This window comes from Xiphophorus maculatus, chromosome 22 (assembly GCF_002775205.1).
Source record: "Xiphophorus maculatus strain JP 163 A chromosome 22, X_maculatus-5.0-male, whole genome shotgun sequence".
In the NCBI taxonomy this organism is placed as follows: Eukaryota; Metazoa; Chordata; class Actinopteri; order Cyprinodontiformes; family Poeciliidae; genus Xiphophorus; species Xiphophorus maculatus.
In genome coordinates, this window is record NC_036464.1 from 23385857 (window position 1) to 23406840 (window position 20984).

The window sequence follows — 20984 nt, forward strand, 5'->3', positions numbered from 1 at the left end:
GATTCACAGTCGCAACTATGGAGGCCAGCAAATGCCAAGAAATCATTAATAAAACCGTGCATTTGTTCCATCTAATATTTAAATGTTTTTACATGAGTTGCATTAGTATCACTTTAGAAGCCACTTATGTTCACGTTTACCAAAAAAAAAGAAGTTTGTGTTTTGTTTTTTAAGTACTGCTACTTGTTGCTTTCTCCTTCTCTTTGAGGTCACACTGTCATATGTTGCCATGGAAGTGACTCTTACTAAGCAAAATGATGTTGGTTCAGACAGCTTACAATATTACTTTGCCTCATCACCTGTGACTCATCATTCTGCCAAGATATGAACTTCTGTGATTCACTGAAGTCCCTCAGTCTGTGACTTTGTTTCTCATCTGTTCTTGAATATTTTTAGATTGTGACCTTGTGTGTTGCTTTATGAGATATTTTATCCCACTTCTCACTGTGAGACTACTTAAACGATTTTTTGATTCTACAGGTTTTGTCAGTACTTAGGCCTAGGTAGTGAATTTAAATGATAGAAATTTTGTTTTCACATAGGGCTTGGAGACCTTTTTGAATCAATATCAAATATTAATATGTAATAAATTGATATCAGATATAAGTTTTTATGATAATTCAAAACATTTAAGTACAACAACAACAACAAAAACATTACAATTTTTTTAACTGTCACCAAAATGTACATAAATGCAACTTCCCATCTTCAGGACTTCTCAGTTGATCCATAAAGTACATTCTCTATAACATGTGAGCAAAAGCCAACCTATAATTTGCTACTTCTAAGTTTACATATGTTTAGTCTGACACATTTGTATTTAAAATAAACATATGCATACTCCAAATATTCAAAGAATACAACATTATACAATACCTAAAGTAAATACATGTCGGTTAATACCGCAATAAAATCCAAAGACTGAACCTTAAGACAGTTAATAGTTTTGATTGCCTTCCATTTTGAATAAGATACATTAAATAGCCAGTAGGTGGCGTAGTTTGATCAAAACATGACGATCCGTGACCAAACAAATTAGGCCAGTAGGCGGCATCTCAGATTGTACTTCTTAAAATCTACATCAGCTCATGTACTGTACACATGTATATTTTGTTCGTTATTTGTCTTTTCAAACAAGTGAATTGTCAGTGGCTGCTGAGTAGCTAAAGTAGTTTTGGGGAACTGTGAGCTTCGGGTGTGAGAAAGACAGGGAACATCAGAACTTTGGCCTGCATGAAGGACAAGTCAGGAAGTTCAGAAATCATTCTGCCAGCTTCTCCACTCAGCTCTTCTTGGGCTGAAGGCTTCCTGGTCAACGACAGAAACACAAATAAACAAATTTAAACACTAATAGCTGGCTTCTGTAAGTGGTTTTGTAGGCTTAATAAAACACACAAAAAAAGTGTAGCATCTGAACATTTTTTGCTGACAGACCTGGTGGAAATGCTCGTGCTCTCTGCTGCCGACATCAGGCGGTTCAGAGTATCTTCTATCTGACTGGTTTTATTGTCATCTTCCAGTTTGCTTATGATTAATTTATACAGCTCACGGTCGACACCTTCAGGCGCAGATGTGCGCAGCAAACACATAAAAGGGGACAAAAGCTTCAAGAGAATTACAGGAGCATAAATCAACAATGTTGACAGAAAATTTCACCAACGTCTGTGTGCTGACCTGGAGGAGGGCTGCTGGCTCGGCTGCTGGATCTGCTCTCGTCCTCAGACCCAAAATAATCAAGGTTGAATGAGGAGCGGACTGATATCAATAGGAGAAATTGAATGGAAATGAGAACTGATGCTGGGTTTCAGTCTCTATTTAACCTCACTATTTGGTTTTTAAAACGTCCTCTAAATGCAATTTATTTAGTTTTTATCCAAAAAGAAAGAGCAACTTAAAGGAGATGCAGTTTCTCTCTGGCTGTGTTTGTAAAGAACTATGTCATCTTCATAAAACAACCATTAAAAACTTTTCTTTTTTTTTTTTAAAAAAAACATACAAAAACAAATCTCAACTTTGCGTTCAAACCAGAGAGCAAAGTTGTAAAATTTTAACAGTTGTCAAAGGTATGAGGAGAAGACCAAACAGGGAGGATCAACTGATTTATTTCAGTATTTACAAGGATTTTCCCAACAGTCTTTTATGCAGAGCACGTCTCAATTTGAGCAATAAAACGGAATAATTAAAAAAAAGTCTAAGGTAGAAAAAAAAAACTGCTGGCACAAGTTACAACTCATCAATAAAAAATTCTGCCGTATCTTTGGAGCAGAAACAATTTTTTATCGGCAATGAAAAACAACAGAAATTATTAAAATGATTGTATTACAAGCCACAAAACGAGGAGTCCGGCTTGTGAGAAATGTTAAGGTGCTTAAATAATAAAAGAAAAATGACCAAAACCAGTAGAACGTTGCAGCTGGATTGAGGATGCAGGTTTTAAAGCTTTATTTACATTTGTTGCAATGAGGTTTGATTTATTTTCGAATTAAAGTTGTTTTTTGAGATCATACCGCCCTCTACAGGTCAGAGGAAATTGTCTTTTTTCTTTTCTTTTTTTTTTGGTGTGGGGAACATTTAAAATTCTCCATTTTAATAAAGAATGCTAGCATTTCAGAAAATGCGGATGTTAACATTTCAAAAATGATCAGTGAGACGAGCTCATTTGAATCAGAGTTGCTGTCGTTTTCATTTGAGGAGGAAAAACATGCTGATCAGGTGAGTTTCTGAAGGTAATATAGGTGTATTTACATTAGTTAGCTTCCCTGTGCATGTTGGGAAACATTCAGTCTAGTTATGCTGGTAGTTAATATTTTAAGTACTGCAGCACAGGCACATTTCATTTACAGTGCATACCCTCTGAAGATTTTTACATTTAGTAACGCTGAAACCACAAACTAATGTTTGTGATGGATGTCGTATGAAAAGTCAACACAAAGAAGCGCAGAAGGAAAAGGAGACATAATATTCAAAATTGTCTATGAGAAAAAAAAACAAATGCGTTAAAATTTGCTGGAGCTAAAGGTATTTTGCAATGGAGATTTTAATTTTCTTTTCATGAACTTTGCTTAAAAATATGCTACAATAATGTCCAGTTTCATGACAATTTTAGATTTTTCTTTACCCCTAAAAAGTTGAACAAATCAAAGTTGAGCAGATTTAATAAAATATCCCTGAGCAAAGATGAGCTGATGACCTGAGCTGATGTGTGTGTTGTTTATATTTTATCTGTAAAGCTTTTCCAAAGCTCAGGGAACCATCAAGGCCGTGTGAGGCAAAAAAGAAAAATAATATGGAAATGTTTTTTTGTTGTTTTTTTTGAAGTAGAAACCTTTTTACGTCAAATAAAAGGTGACAACCAGATGACATTGACACCTTTGCAGAAAAACAACAACAACTGAGTTTTAAGTTAGCAGGTGCACTGCAAAGACACAAAATATTACCAAGTAATTTTTGTGTAGTTTCTAATGCAAATATTTTAGAACACTTGAAACAAGACTAAGCTAACTTACAAGTAACTTTTCAGCAAGAAATAGGAGCTTGTGTTGAGTCAGTAATTCCTTGATATTGTTGGAAAAAGTGATAGTTCTATTGGCAGATTATTTCACTTCCAACATGGGGAAAATGTCTTGTTATAAATGAAATAATCTGCCAATGAAACTAGTACTTTTTCATAAATATTAAGGAATTACTGACTTAAAACAAGCTCCTATGTCTTGCTGAAAGGTTACGTGGAAGTTTGTGTTGTACTTCTCCAAGTGTACTAAAATATTTCCACTAGAAACGACACAAAACTTACTTGGTAAGATTTTGTGTCTTTGCAGTTTATATGCACTAAATAGTAATATATTCATCTTTTCCTCATCACAATGGGACTGATAAATACTGAGATAAACACTCCAAAAGGTCACAGGAGGTAAAGTAGACAACAGAAGAAGTAGATTTTCTTCTTATCAACATGATTTCAGCGCTAACCAGCTGAGTGAAGAAAGAGGAAAAAGATTTTAATAAAAAAACGACAGAAGCAGAGGAAGTGAGACACTTTTTGGCTTTATAGCAGCAGCCATCAGGCGTGGCTGGTAGCCTACTAGGGGTGAGGGGTGAGGCAAGGGGACGTACCCTCCTGGGAGCTGCTAAGGCCTCTACAGCTCCAGTCCGGCTGGTTCGAAGGAAGCTCCTGCTCAGACAAACTGATATCAGTGTTTCGGCTTTAACGCGTTTATTGTCGTGCTGGTCTCGCAAACGCCACCTGCGCCGAACTAGTCGAGGGTTTCTGTGTTTCCGGGGGCCCTGAGGGTGCCGCGACGGCCGTGCGTCCTGGAGAGCACACAGCCGGCGAAGGGTCTTTGGTGGGGTCCAGCATTCCCTGATGAAATATTAAGAGACCTAGTTACATTTTAAATAGTGTGGTCAACAGATTAAGTTAATCACACTGTAGCGCTGTGATTAATCACTATGCTTAACTTTGTAAGCTTGAAATATAAATACGCAACGCAAAGCCGGTTCTACCGCACTCCAGCCGATTAGAATGAAAGGTATCGTCATGGTACTCGACAGCAACTAAGGGAAACTTACTCCACTCATGCATGCAAGTAGTAGAAAACTCTTTCAGGGGACAGCTGACAGATAAGATATATTTTATTTAGTTCTTGGGTTTCTAATGCCGTCCTGGACATTAGAAAGCAGCTGCTCATGTGAAAAACCGCCACTGTATGCACGTTTTCCAAACAAAAAAAAACAAAAAAAAGAGTTTCATTGTCTAAAATGAAACATGTCTGAATATTCTCAGTTTCATAGGTTTTCATATTCAGGCAGGTTTAAAGGAAGTCATTTTGTGTAAAACCGTCATTTAAACATGTTAACTATAAATTGTGCTTCAGTGGAAGGACGACTCCTCGCTGCAATACATGCATACTACCTTGGTTTTATCCAAATTCGCCGATGAGCACACCAGTTTGACTCTCCTCGCTCAACTTTTCGCTTGCATTTGCGAGTTTGCATGGTTGACCGCAGTACAAGACCGTGTAACACGCTGCTGCGAACCAGGTAACCCTCAGCGGGAGAGAGGCTTTTAGGTATAAATGGGTAATTCGATTAATCGGCACTAGGTAATATTAGCGTGTTAAATTTAGCAACAACACAATAATTAGTGCGAACCAAGTTTATCATCATCATCACACATAAAAAGTCTGAGGACTCACCAGGGAAGAGGCGTACGCTGGCACAGTCACCGCCTGCTTCTTTGTGCCAATAAAAACCTTTCAGGGGACAAAAACACAAAACAATCCCTCACATATGCTGGCTCAGGTTGTTAGGACACAGTTAAATAAAATATCCCTCTGGAAATGAACTTACAATGTTCCTAGTGTCCACACCAAGGCACCTGAGCAGTGAGGTGTTACTGTGAGAACCTCCCCACTTAAACTGGAGACCAAGTGAGCAGTGCATGTCCTCAGATAGGCTGAACATCAGCCGCTGAATCCTGGGAGGAGTTGGGAGAGAAACACAAAAAAAACCAGCAAAAATGGTTACTTGTGTAACTTAGACAATCTGACTGGATACACACCCAGCTCACGACTGGCAAGTCCAGATCCAATGTGTGCTTAACCAAAAACGGCAGTGTGAAACCACAGAGACTGCAAATCTAAACAACACAAAGGTATAATGAAAGCTTCATGCCACTTTAAGTAAAATAATTAGATTTTTTTAAAGGTGTGTCATCATCAAAGGCTATCATGTTACTTAGGAAAGCATTTCAAAACCGGTTTGGAGAATCAGAACTTTGCAAATGACATGCAAAAGTCTATCCTGAAGACCAGATTTGAGAAGCAAATCTGATTCAAACAAGCCTATAAGGTATAATGCTTTATACTAACTAATTGGTATCTCTATGGGCAACCAAACTTGCATTTTGACGGTTCTGGCAACAAACATCATAGTTGCCCCCCAAAAATTACGGATTAAATAATTTTTGCCACATTCTACTTTCACCTTTGAATAAAATTTAAGACAAAAAAACAACTATTACTTTGGGGAATGGCATAACAATCAAGCACAAACCGTGAACCTGGGTTTGTGTCCATAATAGAGGCAAAAAGCTAGCTAGCTTGCAACAGTAGAATAGCAGCTTTTACCAGAAGCCAAAGAACTACTTCAAACAGTCCTGTCACAACAAACCTGATTAACGTAGTTAGTATTAAAAGGTAACTTTTTTTTATGAATTCAAGACATTTTAAGGCTTTAATTTTAGACACACAAATTTAAGACCTTTTAAGGTATTCAGGTCACCCTGAAGAAATAAAGTGCTTTTCAAACTCAGATGTCATAATTGGAAAAAAAATAGTTGGATAATCAAGCAGGCCTAGCTACTAGCACTCGTGAGAAACTCAAACTTTTATATTTCAGGTGCCAGAAGCAATGTAGACTCTTATCAGATTTTGTAGATTTGTAACCCATTCAGAAATGTCATTATAATTATAAATGTCTTTTCTAACTCTGTAGTCTGGACACAGCAGCTGAGTCATTTGTCGTTACCTCAGAGAACGGCTGAGTTCTGGGATCTCCTCCTCCGTCTCTGGAGGCTGCTGGATGTGAAGTAAAGCACCGAGGTTGGGCAGGTCCTCCTCACCTTCAACAGCTGGGACACAGACCTTTGGGAAGCTGGACTGGAGGAGCTGCTGGACATGGCAGGACAGGGAATCCTGAACAATTAGGATGCAAAAAGAAAAAAAAAAAGGTGCTGATGAACGGTAACAAAGTTGGGATTCTATTTCAGAGATCTGTTTTCTACCTGACAGCTAGTCATTCTTGTTACTCCATCCTGTTCATCGACCGGCTCACTGCGCTGTGTCGACGGTCTTCCCTCCGTCAGTCCGCTTTGGTCTGTGAAGTCCGCCCACGTTGGTCTCTCTTCATCGTCCTGGGTGGGCGCTGAGCAGAAATCCGCAAAGCTGTCACTGGGTGGAAGGTTTCCCAGACTCTCTGCTCCCGTGTCAGCTGTCTCAACAGGTTCCCTGTGACGCAAGGCATTAGCGTCGGCGAAGTATGTATGTTTCTCTGGGCAGGAGGTAGCTGAGGTTTCCTGAGTGGCATCACAGTGAGGCGCATTCAACTCAGACGGGCCGAGGTTCTCCACAGCGCCGCTGACGACAGCGTCAGAATATCCACAGTCTTCCACCTCATCATCAGTCTGGTCCCAATCAGACTGGCCACACTGAGATGTAAGGGATGAAACATTTGGTTCCTCTGATGACCAATTGTCATGACAAGACACCCTGTCGGAAGCAGGCTCTGCCACAAAGAGATCCAGAGTTTTCCCAACGTTTTGCCCTTCCTCAGCTGATCTTAAACAAACATTTCCTTTGTCTCCCTGAGGCTGACTGTGGTCCTGAGGCGGGTGCACAAGTGCTGCATCTCTTTTCTCACAGTGCTCGCCCTCAACGCAGATACCTCCATTTGCCTTGCATGCGTGCTGGGATCTAGGCTCCGACTCCATGACAACCTCCTGCCCGGAAACACATTCGCGTTTGTCCACTCTGCCGTCCCACTGCTCCGTGAAGCCACAACACCAGGGGTGTCCTGCCTGCTCTGTGAACATAGCGAAATCAGCAAACCCCGTGTCCTCCACAGAAGTGGCCTGTGCCCCGGGCTGTAGGTCTTCTCCTGCCCGTCCATTCGAGTAGTGCAAAGAAGATTCAGGATCGCGGCTCCCAGTTTCCTCAGACGGAGTGCGTTGCGTTTGTTCAACCAGGTGACCATCCGACTGATGGGTAGCTGACTCTGTGAAGTCGGCATGACCGAGCGGGGAGCAAACGCCCCCTATAGAGAAATCCCCAAATTCATCCTCCTCTGACCCCACCCCATCATCACCGTCATCATCCAGCGGAGGGGGGGAGTAAGAAGGCGGGGGCATTACATCAGGCTCCATACGTTTGTCTAGCAGGACCCAAAGGCCTCATGCGTCTGGCAAGGCAGGTGAGGAAAACAAAAAAAAGTAGAGTCACAATCCTTTAAGAGTATTTTTTAAAATTATATTAAGCTTGGGGTAAAACTTTAGTTATAAACCTATTTAGTGCTGGTGATGAAATAACTCTTGCTTTACAACAAAGTGTCTTGAAGCTTTGTTCAGGATGCTCAACAAAGCATCCTGAAATCTTGTTTCTGAAATTTTGTGATTTCAGAAGCGTTCTGAAATCACAAGAAAGTTTGTCTTGTGGTTTCAGAAAGCAGGACCCCCAAGATTGTTAATCTAGCCCTTTTTAATTGGGTTTTATCACTTTAATAACGACAACAAACAAAAACCACACTGAGAAGCTGTAACACTACAAAATCCATAGTAAGCAAGTGTTTTAAACCGAGTTCATACAGTTTAAAACTCAAAAATTAGTTTTCACAAATTTTCAGCACCACACTTTGGAGATAAAAACAATACAAATAAACTACACAGTTTCTATTCACTAGTATATATCATTTATAATATGTCATTTAGTGATGTCTCCGCTGCCTGTGACATTCTACAGCAGGGACAAGGTCAACTAAAATATAACAAAATTTTATGCCTCACAAAAAATTACTTTGGTAATTCTAACAGCCCTAACACCAGAAATTTACTCTGATTTAACTTGCGGTAAAATTGGTCAGATGACTTTTTATTATGTGTATAAAAAATATCTGGTATCAAGAGTAAATGACGGTTTCCAAATTTAGGTTTTTAATCAAACGTTTCTCCATGACATCCTCCCACCCCCAACTTTATTACAAAACTGTGCAGTTTGAATGCAAAGCCCTTTGAAAACTTTGAAAACACCTAGTTGAAATCCAAACATTTGAGGATTTCTAGCACTCATTTGATGGCTTTAAAAAAATATATTTTTTTTTACATATGATAAAGGACTCTTTTCAAAGAAGTTGAAACACTATAAAATATGAAACAAAAAAACACAGAACTAATAAACCTCAAATTAAAAAAATACACCTTGTGACAAAACTTAAGCACAAAGATGGAATGATCCGATTTGGACTTTATTTGAAGACCGATGCTCGGTCAGTGGTTTAGAAGTGCTGGAGTTAGTCCACGTAGACAACACTCCTATGCAGTCTAGAGATAGTCCAAATAACCTGAAGGATTGTAAGTACCCTTAAGTACCCTGGTAATGGCCTCAACGCATCTCACAGTTGCACAATTGTTCCTTAGACTTAGACTTCGACTGGATAATGCAGCACAACATCAGCTGCAAAAGGTCACATCTCTCCAAAAACGCTTCATGTATGCTTCAAAACTAGACTGAAGAGCATTACCTACCAGCATTACCAGCATTACCAGCAGGAGATCTGATCTCCTGCTGGTATCATAGATACCCACCCCCAACATGGACTATTCACACTCCTACCTTCTGGCCTGAAGGTCAACGACCACATTTACAATTGAAGAATGGATGCTAATTTGAGCCATCAGAGCCATCAAGAGTCGTTGGTTCTTTTGGCACTGTTTCAGTAAGTCTGGGGAGAAATCGAAAACCTAGTACTTCTAGTGAACAAAGGATCTATGGATTGTCTGTGTTGTGTTTAACCACTTAGGACATGATTAGTGCAGCACAGGGTAGAAAACAGCTCCTACCAGACAAATCAGAGTGTTTGTGATTTCAACAGTGACCTCAGGACAGAAAACAGGGCCAACCGGACATAAACTAATCATCTTGCTTACTGTTGATGGTTGATATATGCTTTGCAAAGAAGCTCAAGCTCAGTCAGATCGAGTGGGAAGGCTCTGAAAATAGAAAATTTGAAGTCTTCTCACTGATTCTGAGTCTGTTTAGACACAAGAATTTGCTTTGATTATCCCACTGTACTGCTGGCTGTATGTTTACCTTCTATTGACTGGACTTCTTGATTGGGATTGCTCATGCAGGAGGAGTCAATGCTGCAAGTCAATGTCTCAATGCAACCTGGGTTTCCTTACTTAGAAACTTTTCAAACTACTTTGACTAATCAATTGAGAATACAGTTTGATAACTAGGATAAATTGGAATGCATGTAATATTTAAATTAATGCTTTTTTTTGCAGATTGCCTTGAGATGACATTTGTTGTGAACTAGCCCTATGTAAATAAAATGTATTGAATTGAATTTTATTTTATTTAGGGAGAAGGGGGCTAAATACATATTCACATTCCAACATACTCAGACTATATGCAAAGACTCTCATAATACGATACTGTTATCAAGAGGTTTGATAATACTATCATAAAATATAATTATCTGTAAAGCAGTTTCTTTATGAGAAATATTTACAGTCATGTACAACAAAACAGAGTTTATGTCCCAGTGAGTCATGTTAAAAGTACTTTAAGGAAGTATTAAGCATACTGTTCATGAAGTCCACGTTTCTGTTTTTAACAATAGGATTTTTTTTTTTAATCTGTAACATAAAACACCAAACCAGTTTTAAAAAGTCACTTACAGATGACTAATTTTAAAAGTCATCTGTAAGTGAAAAATCGTCCGAGTATAATGAATCTATTTAAAATGTTTAATATTCTATTTTTTTTTTTTTTTTTTTTTTGAATGAGTCTGTGTAGATTCATATGGAGTAAACACGCAGACTGATTTTTGTTGTTGAGACTCTGCTGACAGTTCATATTTTGCGGAAGTTGTCTTTCTGAGTTTCCCTAAAAGTCAGTTTTACATTTATGTGTAACGTCCATGACTTTAGGTCAGTCGCGTTCGTGGAAAAAAAACAAACAAAAAAAAAAAAAAAACAGAGAGAGAGACAGAGAGAGAGAGAGGCCAGTAAACCGATACACAGGAAAGATAATCCGCCTCAGAGTTCAGCAGCAGCTCCTCCGCGGTACCGGATTAACGGCTTTATTATATCGTCCTTTAATCTAAACACGCGTTTAACGACTGTTTCGTCATTTGAATGGCATCCTACATCATCCTACATCCCTCGTTGGTGTTTTAATGCCACTGGTTAGCGCAGCTCTCCGGGTTTGTTGTCAGAAAAGAGAAAACAACCTCTGCGGTTCCTACCTTGTCCTCCCCCCCCCCCCCCAGTCTTCATGGTGAACAGAGCAGACAGGTGACAAAAACAGACAAATGTTGAAGTCATGCAAACACGAAGTGAAAACTAACACTGCAAAGTAAAAACAGAGAGAGAAGTGGCAAGTCAGTGTAATCTTACACTGACAATTAATTGTGTTTTAATCAGAAATCTGACCCCATTAGCTCATTATTGTTGTTCCCATCGCAGCAGATTAGCTAGCTTTACCACCAGTACCCGGTTTCTGTTGTAACTTATCAGCCGCCATGTTATAAAACCTTATCTCTCTACAACTAAAAGTTAGTACATTTTAGTCGGTGCAGCTTTTGAGTTTACCAGCAACAATTAATTTTGCTTGCCTGTCAGAATCGCAACCCTCTTCCTCCATCATCTCTCAGCGTTATTCTGCACGGGAATGAGGTGGAAACTGGAATGCAGGACAGAGAAAGAGGTCTCACTGCTCTCCATATGTCAGTGCATCCTCGCTGACTCAGGAAACGAGCAATAGAAACATCTAGGATTGGGACTGTCGGTTATAGATCCCCAATTTAAAAAATGCGCAGTACATGGGGCAAAAGGTAACTCAAACTTTCCAAAACAAATAGAGGCAATTTTGTAGTGTACTGAAATTTTCCGATCCTAGCATCGTGCTACCTCTTTAAAATAGACAATCTATGGTGACGTTCAGGTTGCCTCGGTGAAATACTACCTCCTGCTGGCCAAATTTGGTAAGACAGTTTTATTTGTATAGCACATCTTCAGTAATTCAAGGCGTTTTAAAGTGCTTTACATGTTTAGAATCAAAATAAAACAATTATAAAGCAAAAAAAAAAAATAATGCAACATTACAGTGGTAAAGTAATGAGTAATGACATGTTGAAAGACAGACTATAGTTTATGATGTTTCATTTGCTATTCGTTAAACAAATACAGGTTTTTAGCATTGAAATAAAGGAACTCAGTGTTTCATCATTTTTGCGGTTTCCACCTATATGGAACAAAATTCCATAAAAACTGAATAACCTCATGTCTAATCAGCGTGATCCTGTTCACTCTGTTGGATTAAAATATCCTAATATTAACAATATTTAGAAAGGGAAAAAAAGATATTTTCTTTATTAGAAAGTGTCATAATCAAAGTGAAATAAAGAGGTTAAACCGTTTTTTTAGCTATGCTATGTCGAAAAAGACACTGCATTACTTGTGCAAGACATTTTGTACCTGTAATTTCAAAATACATTTAATTTTGTTTTCTTCAATTTATTTATATATAACGTTTTCAACATCACAAGCTGGAAAAAAACGTTCATTTCCAGAATCTCAACTTAAATCTAAAGGGTAACTAAAACAATTGCCAATATAACCAATGATACGGCAGAGGTTTTTCGTTCATCGTTCATCGCAGAGGTTTTTCGTTCATCGTTCTCAATTTAATTACAGAGACATAACAGCAGGAAGTAAAAGGACCTAAAACACACCAAGCTTCTGTATGTGATCCTGTACACCAATTTTTATTGTTTTAATGTGTGAAAAAAAAAAAAAATCATTTGCATTCACAATTCTAAACAACGTCTTGACATAATAAAGAGCGAAACGGCAGATTAGGAGAAAACCTGCACGAGCGCGTGCGATTTTCGCGCCTCGTGGATCTTCATGTGCACGTTCAGGTCTGAAATCGTGTGGAACTTTTTGCCACACCGGAAGCAGCGAAACGCCCTCTCCCCGGTGATGTCTGCCGTGTATGAGGTCTGTCTGGAGCATATCTTCAGGTGATACGAGTGCGCCACCATTTTGCCGCAGGTGTCGCAGTAGTACGGCTTCTCGCCCGTGTGCTTCCTCATGTGAACCCTGAGGTTGGAGGTCTGGGTGAAGGTCTTCTCGCAGAAGGGGCATCTGTGCGGCTTCTCGCCCGTGTGGACCCTCATGTGCAAAGCCAGGCTGTCCCTCCGGGCGAACTCCTTGTGGCACTCGAGGCATTTGAAGGCCTTGTGTCCGGCGTGGGCCTCCTCCATGTGCCTCATCAGGTTGCAGTCTCTGATGAAGTACACGCCGCAGAGACGGCAGGACTTCTTATCCAGGATTTGTTCCTGCTGCAGAAAGGAAGCGTCCCTGTGACTTTGGCCGAAGTAAGCCAAATCTGAGCCGGGATTCTCATTCCACTCGTTGTGCACGTCGTCGCTGTTCAGAGTCACGGTTATGGAGCTGACGGTTGGTAGCAGCTCGGGGTCGCCGCGAGGGGTAGTCTGCGACTCGTACGGAAAAACTTTCACGCCCTCTGAGGAATCAGGATCCGGGTCAGGGCTGATGCAGACATCCAGCTGCTCCTCTTTAACCTTCTGTTGCTCAACTGGAAGCTGAATTTGACTCTCTGGCACTGATTGGAGACAAAATACACACAATAAATGTCAAACGTCAGAGCAGAAATGCTGCAGAAAGAGTTTTGTGTATTTATTGGCAATTATGGTTAGCAAATGCCCACAAAGTTCTTGTGAAGCAAGAACATAAATCGACAGATACATTTACCACTAGCTGCATCACATACATCACAGTTACTTAGCAACAGCTAAGTAACGACGGCGTCGCTACCAACCTCCTTTGAACAAAGACACTCGGGGCTGTAAGACGGTCAGCTGCTCGATCTGCTGCCTCAGCTGGATGATTTCTCTCTTGGAGCGGACCACCTCCTCCTGGTACTCCGTGATTGTCCTCTCAACGAGCCCGAAGATTTCCTCTGCAGCCGCCGTTAGCCGCTCGCTGACCAGCAGCCTGAGCTGCTGCATCCCCGACATGACGGAACCACCCGGGGGGGAAAAAACACACAGCCAGCAAACAAGAAGGATGCCGCCCGGACTGTCAAACAAAGATACAATCACTGCAGTCCAAAAAGCACAGCCATAATCTAATTAAATGACAGCACCGTGACTTGTTCCCTCCTCCCCCTGCTCGCCTGTAAAAGTAAAATACATCCATCCACAGCGCCCCCTGTAGTTTAGGAGTACTTAAATAGTTTGAAACGAGCTTAATTCATTTCAAAATGTAAAACTTGTATATGGTCTATTAGGGAAACTTTTTTTTTTTTTACAAGAATATAACGTGTTTTTAAAAAGTAAGATATTAGGTGCAAAAATATATTTCCATTTATTAACACAGTTTTTACATTCATCTTATTTTTGGAGTAACTAGAACTGCAAACATTGACCTATGTGTTTCTCATAAGTAAATCTTTCTCCTCCAATAAGAAAACAGTCCACCCAGAAATGCAGAAACTGTGATTTACAGATCGGTTTTCAGCAAAAATCATACTGTTTTGTTCTATTTAAAAAAAAACATTTAAATGGTTTAGTTCATTGTTGATCAGATAAAATAAAAAAAATGCACCAAAAGTTTCCTTTTTTTATTTTTGTGATCCCAAGAGCTTTCAAAGTTTGGACACTTCAAGATGTCCGTGATATCTTACTTGTGTGAATTTCGGTCTTGCTTACATCTTATAGGCGCCCCAATTTTATTTTCTTAGGTTAATTTAAAAGGAACTGGTCATATGAGTGATACGACTTTTGACGCAGAAATTGGTACTTTTGGCAATCTGATCACACGCCACGCCCTTCTGAAAACTGAAATCACCTTTTGTGTAAAGCTTACAGCAGATGGAAGCATGAAGCCATAGCAATCAGAATGAGCAGGAATTATGGTTGAAGTATATCAGGGGGTGTATAATGAATCTGTATACAATAAGAGTTTTCATTATTGAATTAAATTTCTGACAAACATTTGTTAATTTCCAATTTATTCTTCCAATTTATGCTACTGTCCTTGAATCACAGTAGCATAATTTAAGTTAGCATATTATATAAATCTGAAGACTGACACTGCAAAAGTAACCCATAGCTTTTAAACATCCCCCGAATGTTAGCAATATACTACCGCAAAAGTTAGTTGTTACCTTGAGACAACTAAATGTCAGTGTAAAGTTACTGCAAAAGTTAGCTGTAACGTTTAGCCAGCACCCTCGAAACGCTAGCGAAGGATTACTGCAAAAGTTAGTTGTGACTTTTAGCCTAAATTCATGAAACTTTACCAAAAAGAATTCCTGGAAAAGCTGTAGCATTTGGCCAGCAACCCCAAATGTTAGTGAAAAGTTGCTGCTAAAGTTAGCTGTAGCCCTTAGCCTGAATATCCAAGACATTAGCAAAAGGATGCTAATGTCCTTTTGCAGTACTGCATGTTTTTGTTCTCTAAACTCATCATTTTCCAAAGTGCTAAAGGTAACTACTATACCTGAAAAAAGGTGATTGCATTTAAGAGCTCAGTACAATCGGACATAAAATAAACACAGTTCAGGGGCCAAATAATAAACTATCCCAAAAAAAAAGACTCAATATGTACTAAATCTCACAGTTGTTCTTTATTGACAGGTACATCCCAATAAGCAGGGGTAGAACTACTCAAATCAAACTTGAAGAGTTAAACATTAAGCTTCATGGGTTAAAAAAGTTTCATGTGATTCCAAAAGACGTCTATGACAATAATAATAACACAAATAATAATATATAAAAATAATAAATAGTCTGCATCTATAGCATCTGTATCTGATCAGAAGAGAGCTTCCATAATACAACGTGATTCCAAGGCTTTTCTGTGCAAACTCAAGTTTGCAGTGTAAGTTTTTCTTTACCACCCAGGATTCAGTTAGAAGACCTCTAATGTCCACTAACGTCCATCGTGACTGAGGACCGCCTGGAGCATGTTTTCAGGTGATACGAGTGCGCCACCATTTTGCCACACGAGCTGCAGAAGTATGGCTTCTCGCCCGTGTGCTTCCTCATGTGAACCCTGAGGTTTGAGGTCTGGGTGAAGAACTTCCCGCAGAAGGGACACCTGTGCGGCTTCTCGCCCGTGTGGACCCTCAGATGCAAAGTCAAGCTGTCTTTCCGGGCAAACTCCTTGTGACACTCGAAGCACTTGAAGGCCTTCTGCCCCGCGTGGGACTCGTCCACGTGCCTGATCAGGTCGCAGTCCCTGATGAAGGACGCGCCGCAGAGACGGCAGGACTTGCTGTCCAGGACGTGCTCCGGCTGCACGAGGGAAACGAGGCCGCGACTTGGACCGGAATGCGACGAGCCCCCGCCAAAATTCCGAATCCATTTTCCCTCGTCGCCGCTGTTCAGAGTCACGGTTATGGAGCTGACGCTTGGTAACAGCTGGGGGTCGACGTGAGGGGTCGTCTCTGATGCGAAAGGAGAAACTTTTATGTCGTCAGAAGAATCGGTGTCCACGTCTGGGATGATGCAGACGTCCAGCTGCTCCTCTTTAACCTGCTGATGGTCTCCACCTTCCTTTTGTTCCTCTGCTGGGGGCTGGCTTTGGTTCTCTGACACTGACTCGACATCTAGGAGACAGAAAACATGCAGATGAGGGACTATATGTACCAATTCGCAAAGTAAAACACATTATGCATATTAACTACACACAGACGTAAGCTTTAAAGCCTTTGTTTGTGTTAATTGTGATGATTTTCCACTTACAGCTAGGAGTTGGCTTTTACTGCATCGTTTAAATCGGCTATCGTAATAAAAAACAAAATCCTATCATGATGCAAAGCTTGTTTCATTGTCTCAATCAGTTTCAGTTCATGTTAAAACGCATTTACTAAACTGTTACTTTAACTATTGTCTCCACTGCTTTGTTCACAAGAACAATAATAAATATCTGTACATTCATAAATTTGAAGAGGCTTATTTCTGATAGGTATGTTTTTCAAGAACAGTGTCCATGGCGCTATGAATGCTGCTCCTTGCAGTCACAGACATACAGTTATCTTAGAAAGTCGTGATAAATAGTTTTTATTGTTATTTTAATTGCTATCACAATAGTACCGTAAAATATTGTGCCAACATTCTAAGTCCATGTCACCCAGCCCTGCTAGCAGCTAATGACAAGATGACATTTTAGATTTGAATGTTATATTGGACTAATAAAAAAATATATTTTAATATAGAAATATGAGCCTAATGGAAAATATGTTTAGCACCAACTTAATGGTGATCTATAATGCTTCCTTGGACATGTTAGAAGAGGTCTACAGGCTGTACAAAACTTGTTTATTAATTTTTTTTTTTGCACAAAGTCATTCTTAGATGACAAGATTTGAATCTGCACAGTACTGCCTTTTTTGAGCTCCTTTCAGAATGAGCTCTTTTAGGGACTATTGTCACTTTAAATCCAAATAATCAGCTGCTGCTGCTGGCCAAACCTCGCATTTTAACATTTACACTGGCAGATGCGCAAATATACAACTATACATTTTTGAAAAGCAGAAGTGGAGCCTCTTGCACGTCCAACAAGAATGCACCAAGTGGTTTCCGGATGATACGTCAACAGCAAAACACTTGATTTCCAGCAGCCATTGTAAAAAACATAAAACTAGCTGACCAAGTGTGCTGGAGCTCCGCTTGGGTTGCTAGGTAACTGCTAGGTTACTAGCAGTGAAACTCAACAATCAGGAGGATTCTGAAACAGTTAGCTTTCCAGACCACCGAAAATATTTATTGCAATTTATATATATATATATATATAGCTGTATATATACAGCTATATATATATATATATATATATATATATATATATATATATATATATATATATATATATATATATATATATATATATATATATATATATATATAGCTGTATATATACAGCTGGATGTTTTTTTTAAGCGCTTGGGCTATTTGTAGATGCAGTAGAGACCCAGATGGAAGTATAAAAACGAAACCAGCAAAATGTGAATTTTACAGAATAGGCCCCCTCTAAAGCTTATTTGCAAGAGATAGATAGATAGATAGATAGATAGATAGATAGATAGATAGATAGATAGATAGATAGATAGATAGATAGATAGATAGATAGATAGATAGATAGATAGATAGATAGATAGATAGATAGATAGATAGATGATAGATACTGACCTACAAGTGTAAAAGTTCAGTAAAATTTCTATGTGCTTCTTGATACAGTTTAACTGTTTAGCTATGTTTTACAGCCCATTTTCTTAAACTTAATTACTGCGGATGTTGCTCATATGGCCGCAAAGTGGTCGTTTCTTCTTCTTCTACTTATTTTTCCCCTCTCGGTTACTTAGCAACAGCTGGAAGGCTGCTTCGACGGCGTCGCTACCAACCTCCTTTGAACAAAGACACTCGGGGCTGTAAGACGGTCAGCTGCTCGATCTGCTGCCTCAGCTGGATGATTTCTCTCTTGGAGCGGACCACCTCCTCCTGGTACTCCGTGATTGTCCTCTCAACGAGCCCGAAGATTTCCTCTGCAGCCGCCGTTAGCCGCTCGCTGACCAGCAGCCTGAGCTGCTGCATCCCCGACATGACGGAACCACCCGGGGGGGAAAAAACACACAGCCAGCAAACAAGAAGGATGCCGCAGGGAGGGGAAATGAACAAGAAACTAGTCCCTTTGAACCGAAAATGAGTTCCCCGTCTAACCGAATCAAAGTAATTTAATTAATCTTTTGTCTTTTCATACTGGCTTATAAAATAAATAAATATATATATATTAAAAAATGTAGTTCTGTAGCGCCCCTTGTTGCTCAGGAGGACTATGACGGCTTTCTGTGATGCCGTTTGGTTTTTATACAAATCAGAAATAGTCTTTTGAGTTACTTAAGAAATAGACTAGACTGGAATAGGTCGACCTGGTTTCTTCTTTCTTTCTTTTTGTCATTTTTTGAGCTTGTACAAAGGAGAAAGCTATTAGGGTCACTTGGAAGAAAATAAAATGGTGGATGCTTTTTGTGATGATGGTTTTTTTTCTTCTTCTTTTCTTTCTCTCTCTCTCTCTTCCATTACAGAATTAAAGCTGAGGCACAGGCAAATAAATAAACGAAACTAAAGATGAAGAACTTCGAAATTCTGTTGAGTATTTACAGAAGAAATTGGCAAAAAAACAAAAAAAAAACAACACATTGAAGAAACTGCCGCGTTTTCTTCCTCCACAGGTTTGATAAATGTCACAAACATCGCGTGCATGTCAGGGCGTTTATATAAAGAAAAATACTTTATTTGTTATTCTAAAATATAATGTTTCAAGCGGATAAGTCTTGAGTTGGTGCCATTTTGATTTTATTATTCATAGACTTTTTTTTTCCTCTTCAACATTTATCATTTCCTTCAAATACTTAAAACAACTAAAATGCTTCCTCTGTTTTTTTTTTGTTTTTTTTTTGCTGTTCTCCAATTGTCACCAGGACTTTGCCGTACTCCTCGCCAGCCGTTTCATTTGCTTGCTCTTGTGGCCGGCCGGTGAAGACATTTACCTTTGCGTACAGGGTTGAAATGTTCCCTGTTTTGAGATGCTTATCCAGTGCAACCGGGATGCAAATGATTAGGGCTTGGTGTAGGCCACTCAGCAGCTGTGAGGACGTAAACGACAAGTCCTGACAGTGGGCTGCTTTTTTCTAATTTTTGCATTTGAGTTTAAATGCAAAAGTAAACTCAGTTTTGCTTCTTTTTTTTTTTTTTCTTCTTCCCCAAAACAAACTTTGTGGCTGGCCAGGAGGTCAAATTTGCCAGTTTTGGCACCCGGGGCAAAACGTTTGGACACCAGTGTTAAAATGAAAAGAAATGACAGACTTGTATGACGCTTCATTAGGACACGCAAGACGCTTTACACGAGTTCAGTCATTTCATTCACGTTTAAGGCAGAGCTACAGCATAATGTTATGGAGAATTTTTTTTGGCATCGCACATCTTGATGTGGCAGTATTGGACTTCTCTACCAAGCAAAAGTTCAGATTGATCAGATTGTGAGCACATCTTTAGCCCACAGGTGTTTTCAGGTGACCTCGGATTTTGTTTGAGGAACTCGTTTCTTCTCTCTGGCTTAAACATTCCCAAACTTTAATTTTCCTCTAACCCCCCCCCACCCCTCCCCAAAAAACTCACCTCCAAATAGTTTATAAAGATTAGACGCATTATTCAGTTGTTTAGGATGTGTACTTAACTTCACAAAAATAAAATAAAATGCCTTTTACTTCAGGTTTCCAACAGGCATTTTTGAGTTCAAACTCTCCCAACATTTTCACGTTCTCAGCCACCTTGACAAATACTTCCACATGAAAAGTAAATCATGATGCTGTTCAGTGTTTTTTGTTGTTGTTGTTTTGTGTCAAACATGCCTTGTGGAAAGGTGGGGGGAGAGGGGGGCAAATTTCAAATTTGCCCCCAAAATTTGCCCCCGTGTCAGGTTTTCAGAGAATAATAAATGACTTCCGTTTTACAGAACAGAACAGATCCAGCACTTGGCAGAAACCAGCACACCTCTTTCAGAGGTACCGTCAATCACATCGACATCTTTTAATCCATTATGGAACTTATAAATAAGCAGATGTGAGGAAGACAGCTGAACTTTACTTCTGGTTCTGATATTGGGTACGTAAGCGAAGAGACTCAAAGCTAAAACCACCGGACCTACGCAGTCTATTGCCCTTTTGATTCCCGTCTATTTTTCAGTCATATTTAAAGTTTATTCATCAGCAAAGCTGACCGACTAATAAGATGAATCTTTTTTTTTTTTCCCTCACGTATTTTCAGGATTGCTCCATGTTGCGATTTCTATAACTACACACTCGGACAGCGGCTCCAAGAACCACCATGACAAATAATCCGACAGCTAAACCAACCGGAGACGATCCAACTCTGTAGAGCTGTTGGTTAACGGCAAAGTGTAAGCCCCGCCCGTTGCCCCGCCCCCGGGGAAGAAATGTAAAGTTTGCACAAAATTGGAAACTGTAACTTCTCAATATGCCTTTATTTAGACAGCGTCATAGAGCAGGCTCACTGATCCTGCAGGTTACAATAAATTATTAGAAAATGACCTGTACAACCACACAACACATTAGAAAGAGATCGGCCTACTTCTACTAGGACACTTTGTAAATAAATGG

The 20984-nt window shown here is 39.6% G+C and overlaps 3 protein-coding genes across 6 annotated transcripts; all 3 read right to left on the minus strand.

The window, feature by feature from the left end:
* Nucleotides 1-679: 679 nt before the first annotated feature.
* On the minus strand, nucleotides 680-11636 carry LOC111606493. 4 transcript variants are annotated; one of them, XM_023326994.1, is made up of 10 exons: nucleotides 11392-11636; nucleotides 6785-7956; nucleotides 6529-6668; nucleotides 5350-5476; nucleotides 5196-5252; nucleotides 4244-4360; nucleotides 4114-4171; nucleotides 1675-1755; nucleotides 1435-1558; nucleotides 680-1308 (listed from the first exon to the last, which is right to left on the minus strand). In XM_023326994.1, exons 2-10 carry the CDS (start codon nucleotides 7919-7921, stop codon nucleotides 1164-1166), a joined length of 1986 nt encoding a protein of 661 aa, XP_023182762.1. In that variant the 5' UTR covers nucleotides 7922-7956; nucleotides 11392-11636; the 3' UTR covers nucleotides 680-1163. The 4 variants fall into 4 exon arrangements, with proteins under 4 accessions (XP_023182762.1, XP_023182761.1, XP_023182760.1 ...); XM_023326993.1 differs by having other exon boundaries at nucleotides 6529-6671; XM_023326992.1 differs by having other exon boundaries at nucleotides 6529-6695; nucleotides 11392-11633.
* Nucleotides 11637-11861: 225 nt separating this feature from the next.
* LOC102231974 (zinc finger protein 2-like) lies at nucleotides 11862-13985 on the minus strand. The gene is made up of 2 exons (XM_005811368.3): nucleotides 13623-13985; nucleotides 11862-13406 (listed from the first exon to the last, which is right to left on the minus strand). The coding sequence occupies exons 1-2, from the start codon at nucleotides 13819-13821 to the stop codon at nucleotides 12634-12636; spliced, it is 972 nt and encodes a 323-aa protein (XP_005811425.1). The 5' UTR covers nucleotides 13822-13985; the 3' UTR covers nucleotides 11862-12633.
* A 1436-nt stretch (nucleotides 13986-15421) lies between these two features.
* Nucleotides 15422-18847, minus strand: LOC111606498 (zinc finger protein 300-like). The gene is made up of 2 exons (XM_023327010.1): nucleotides 18210-18847; nucleotides 15422-16418 (listed from the first exon to the last, which is right to left on the minus strand). The coding sequence occupies exons 1-2, from the start codon at nucleotides 18406-18408 to the stop codon at nucleotides 15730-15732; spliced, it is 888 nt and encodes a 295-aa protein (XP_023182778.1). The 5' UTR covers nucleotides 18409-18847; the 3' UTR covers nucleotides 15422-15729.
* Between the last annotated feature and the right edge of the window lie 2137 nt (nucleotides 18848-20984).

Coding starts and splice junctions, on each gene's coding strand:
- LOC111606493 (XM_023326992.1), bottom strand. CDS start 7,921: ATGGAGCCTGATGTAATGCCCCCGCCTTCTTACTCCCCCCCTCCGCTG. Junction 6,696..6,784: donor CAAGAATGACTAGCTGTCAG/GTAGAAAACAGA, acceptor CTAATTGTTCAG/GATTCCCTGTCCTGCCATGT. Junction 4,172..4,243: donor CCTCGACTAGTTCGGCGCAG/GTGGCGTTTGCG, acceptor TTGTCTGAGCAG/GAGCTTCCTTCGAACCAGCC.
- LOC102231974 (XM_005811368.3), bottom strand. CDS start 13,821: ATGTCGGGGATGCAGCAGCTCAGGCTGCTGGTCAGCGAGCGGCTAACG. Junction 13,407..13,622: donor AGTGTCTTTGTTCAAAGGAG/GTTGGTAGCGAC, acceptor GTCTCCAATCAG/TGCCAGAGAGTCAAATTCAG.
- LOC111606498 (XM_023327010.1), bottom strand. CDS start 18,408: ATGTCGGGGATGCAGCAGCTCAGGCTGCTGGTCAGCGAGCGGCTAACG. Junction 16,419..18,209: donor AGTGTCTTTGTTCAAAGGAG/GTTGGTAGCGAC, acceptor TCTGTCTCCTAG/ATGTCGAGTCAGTGTCAGAG.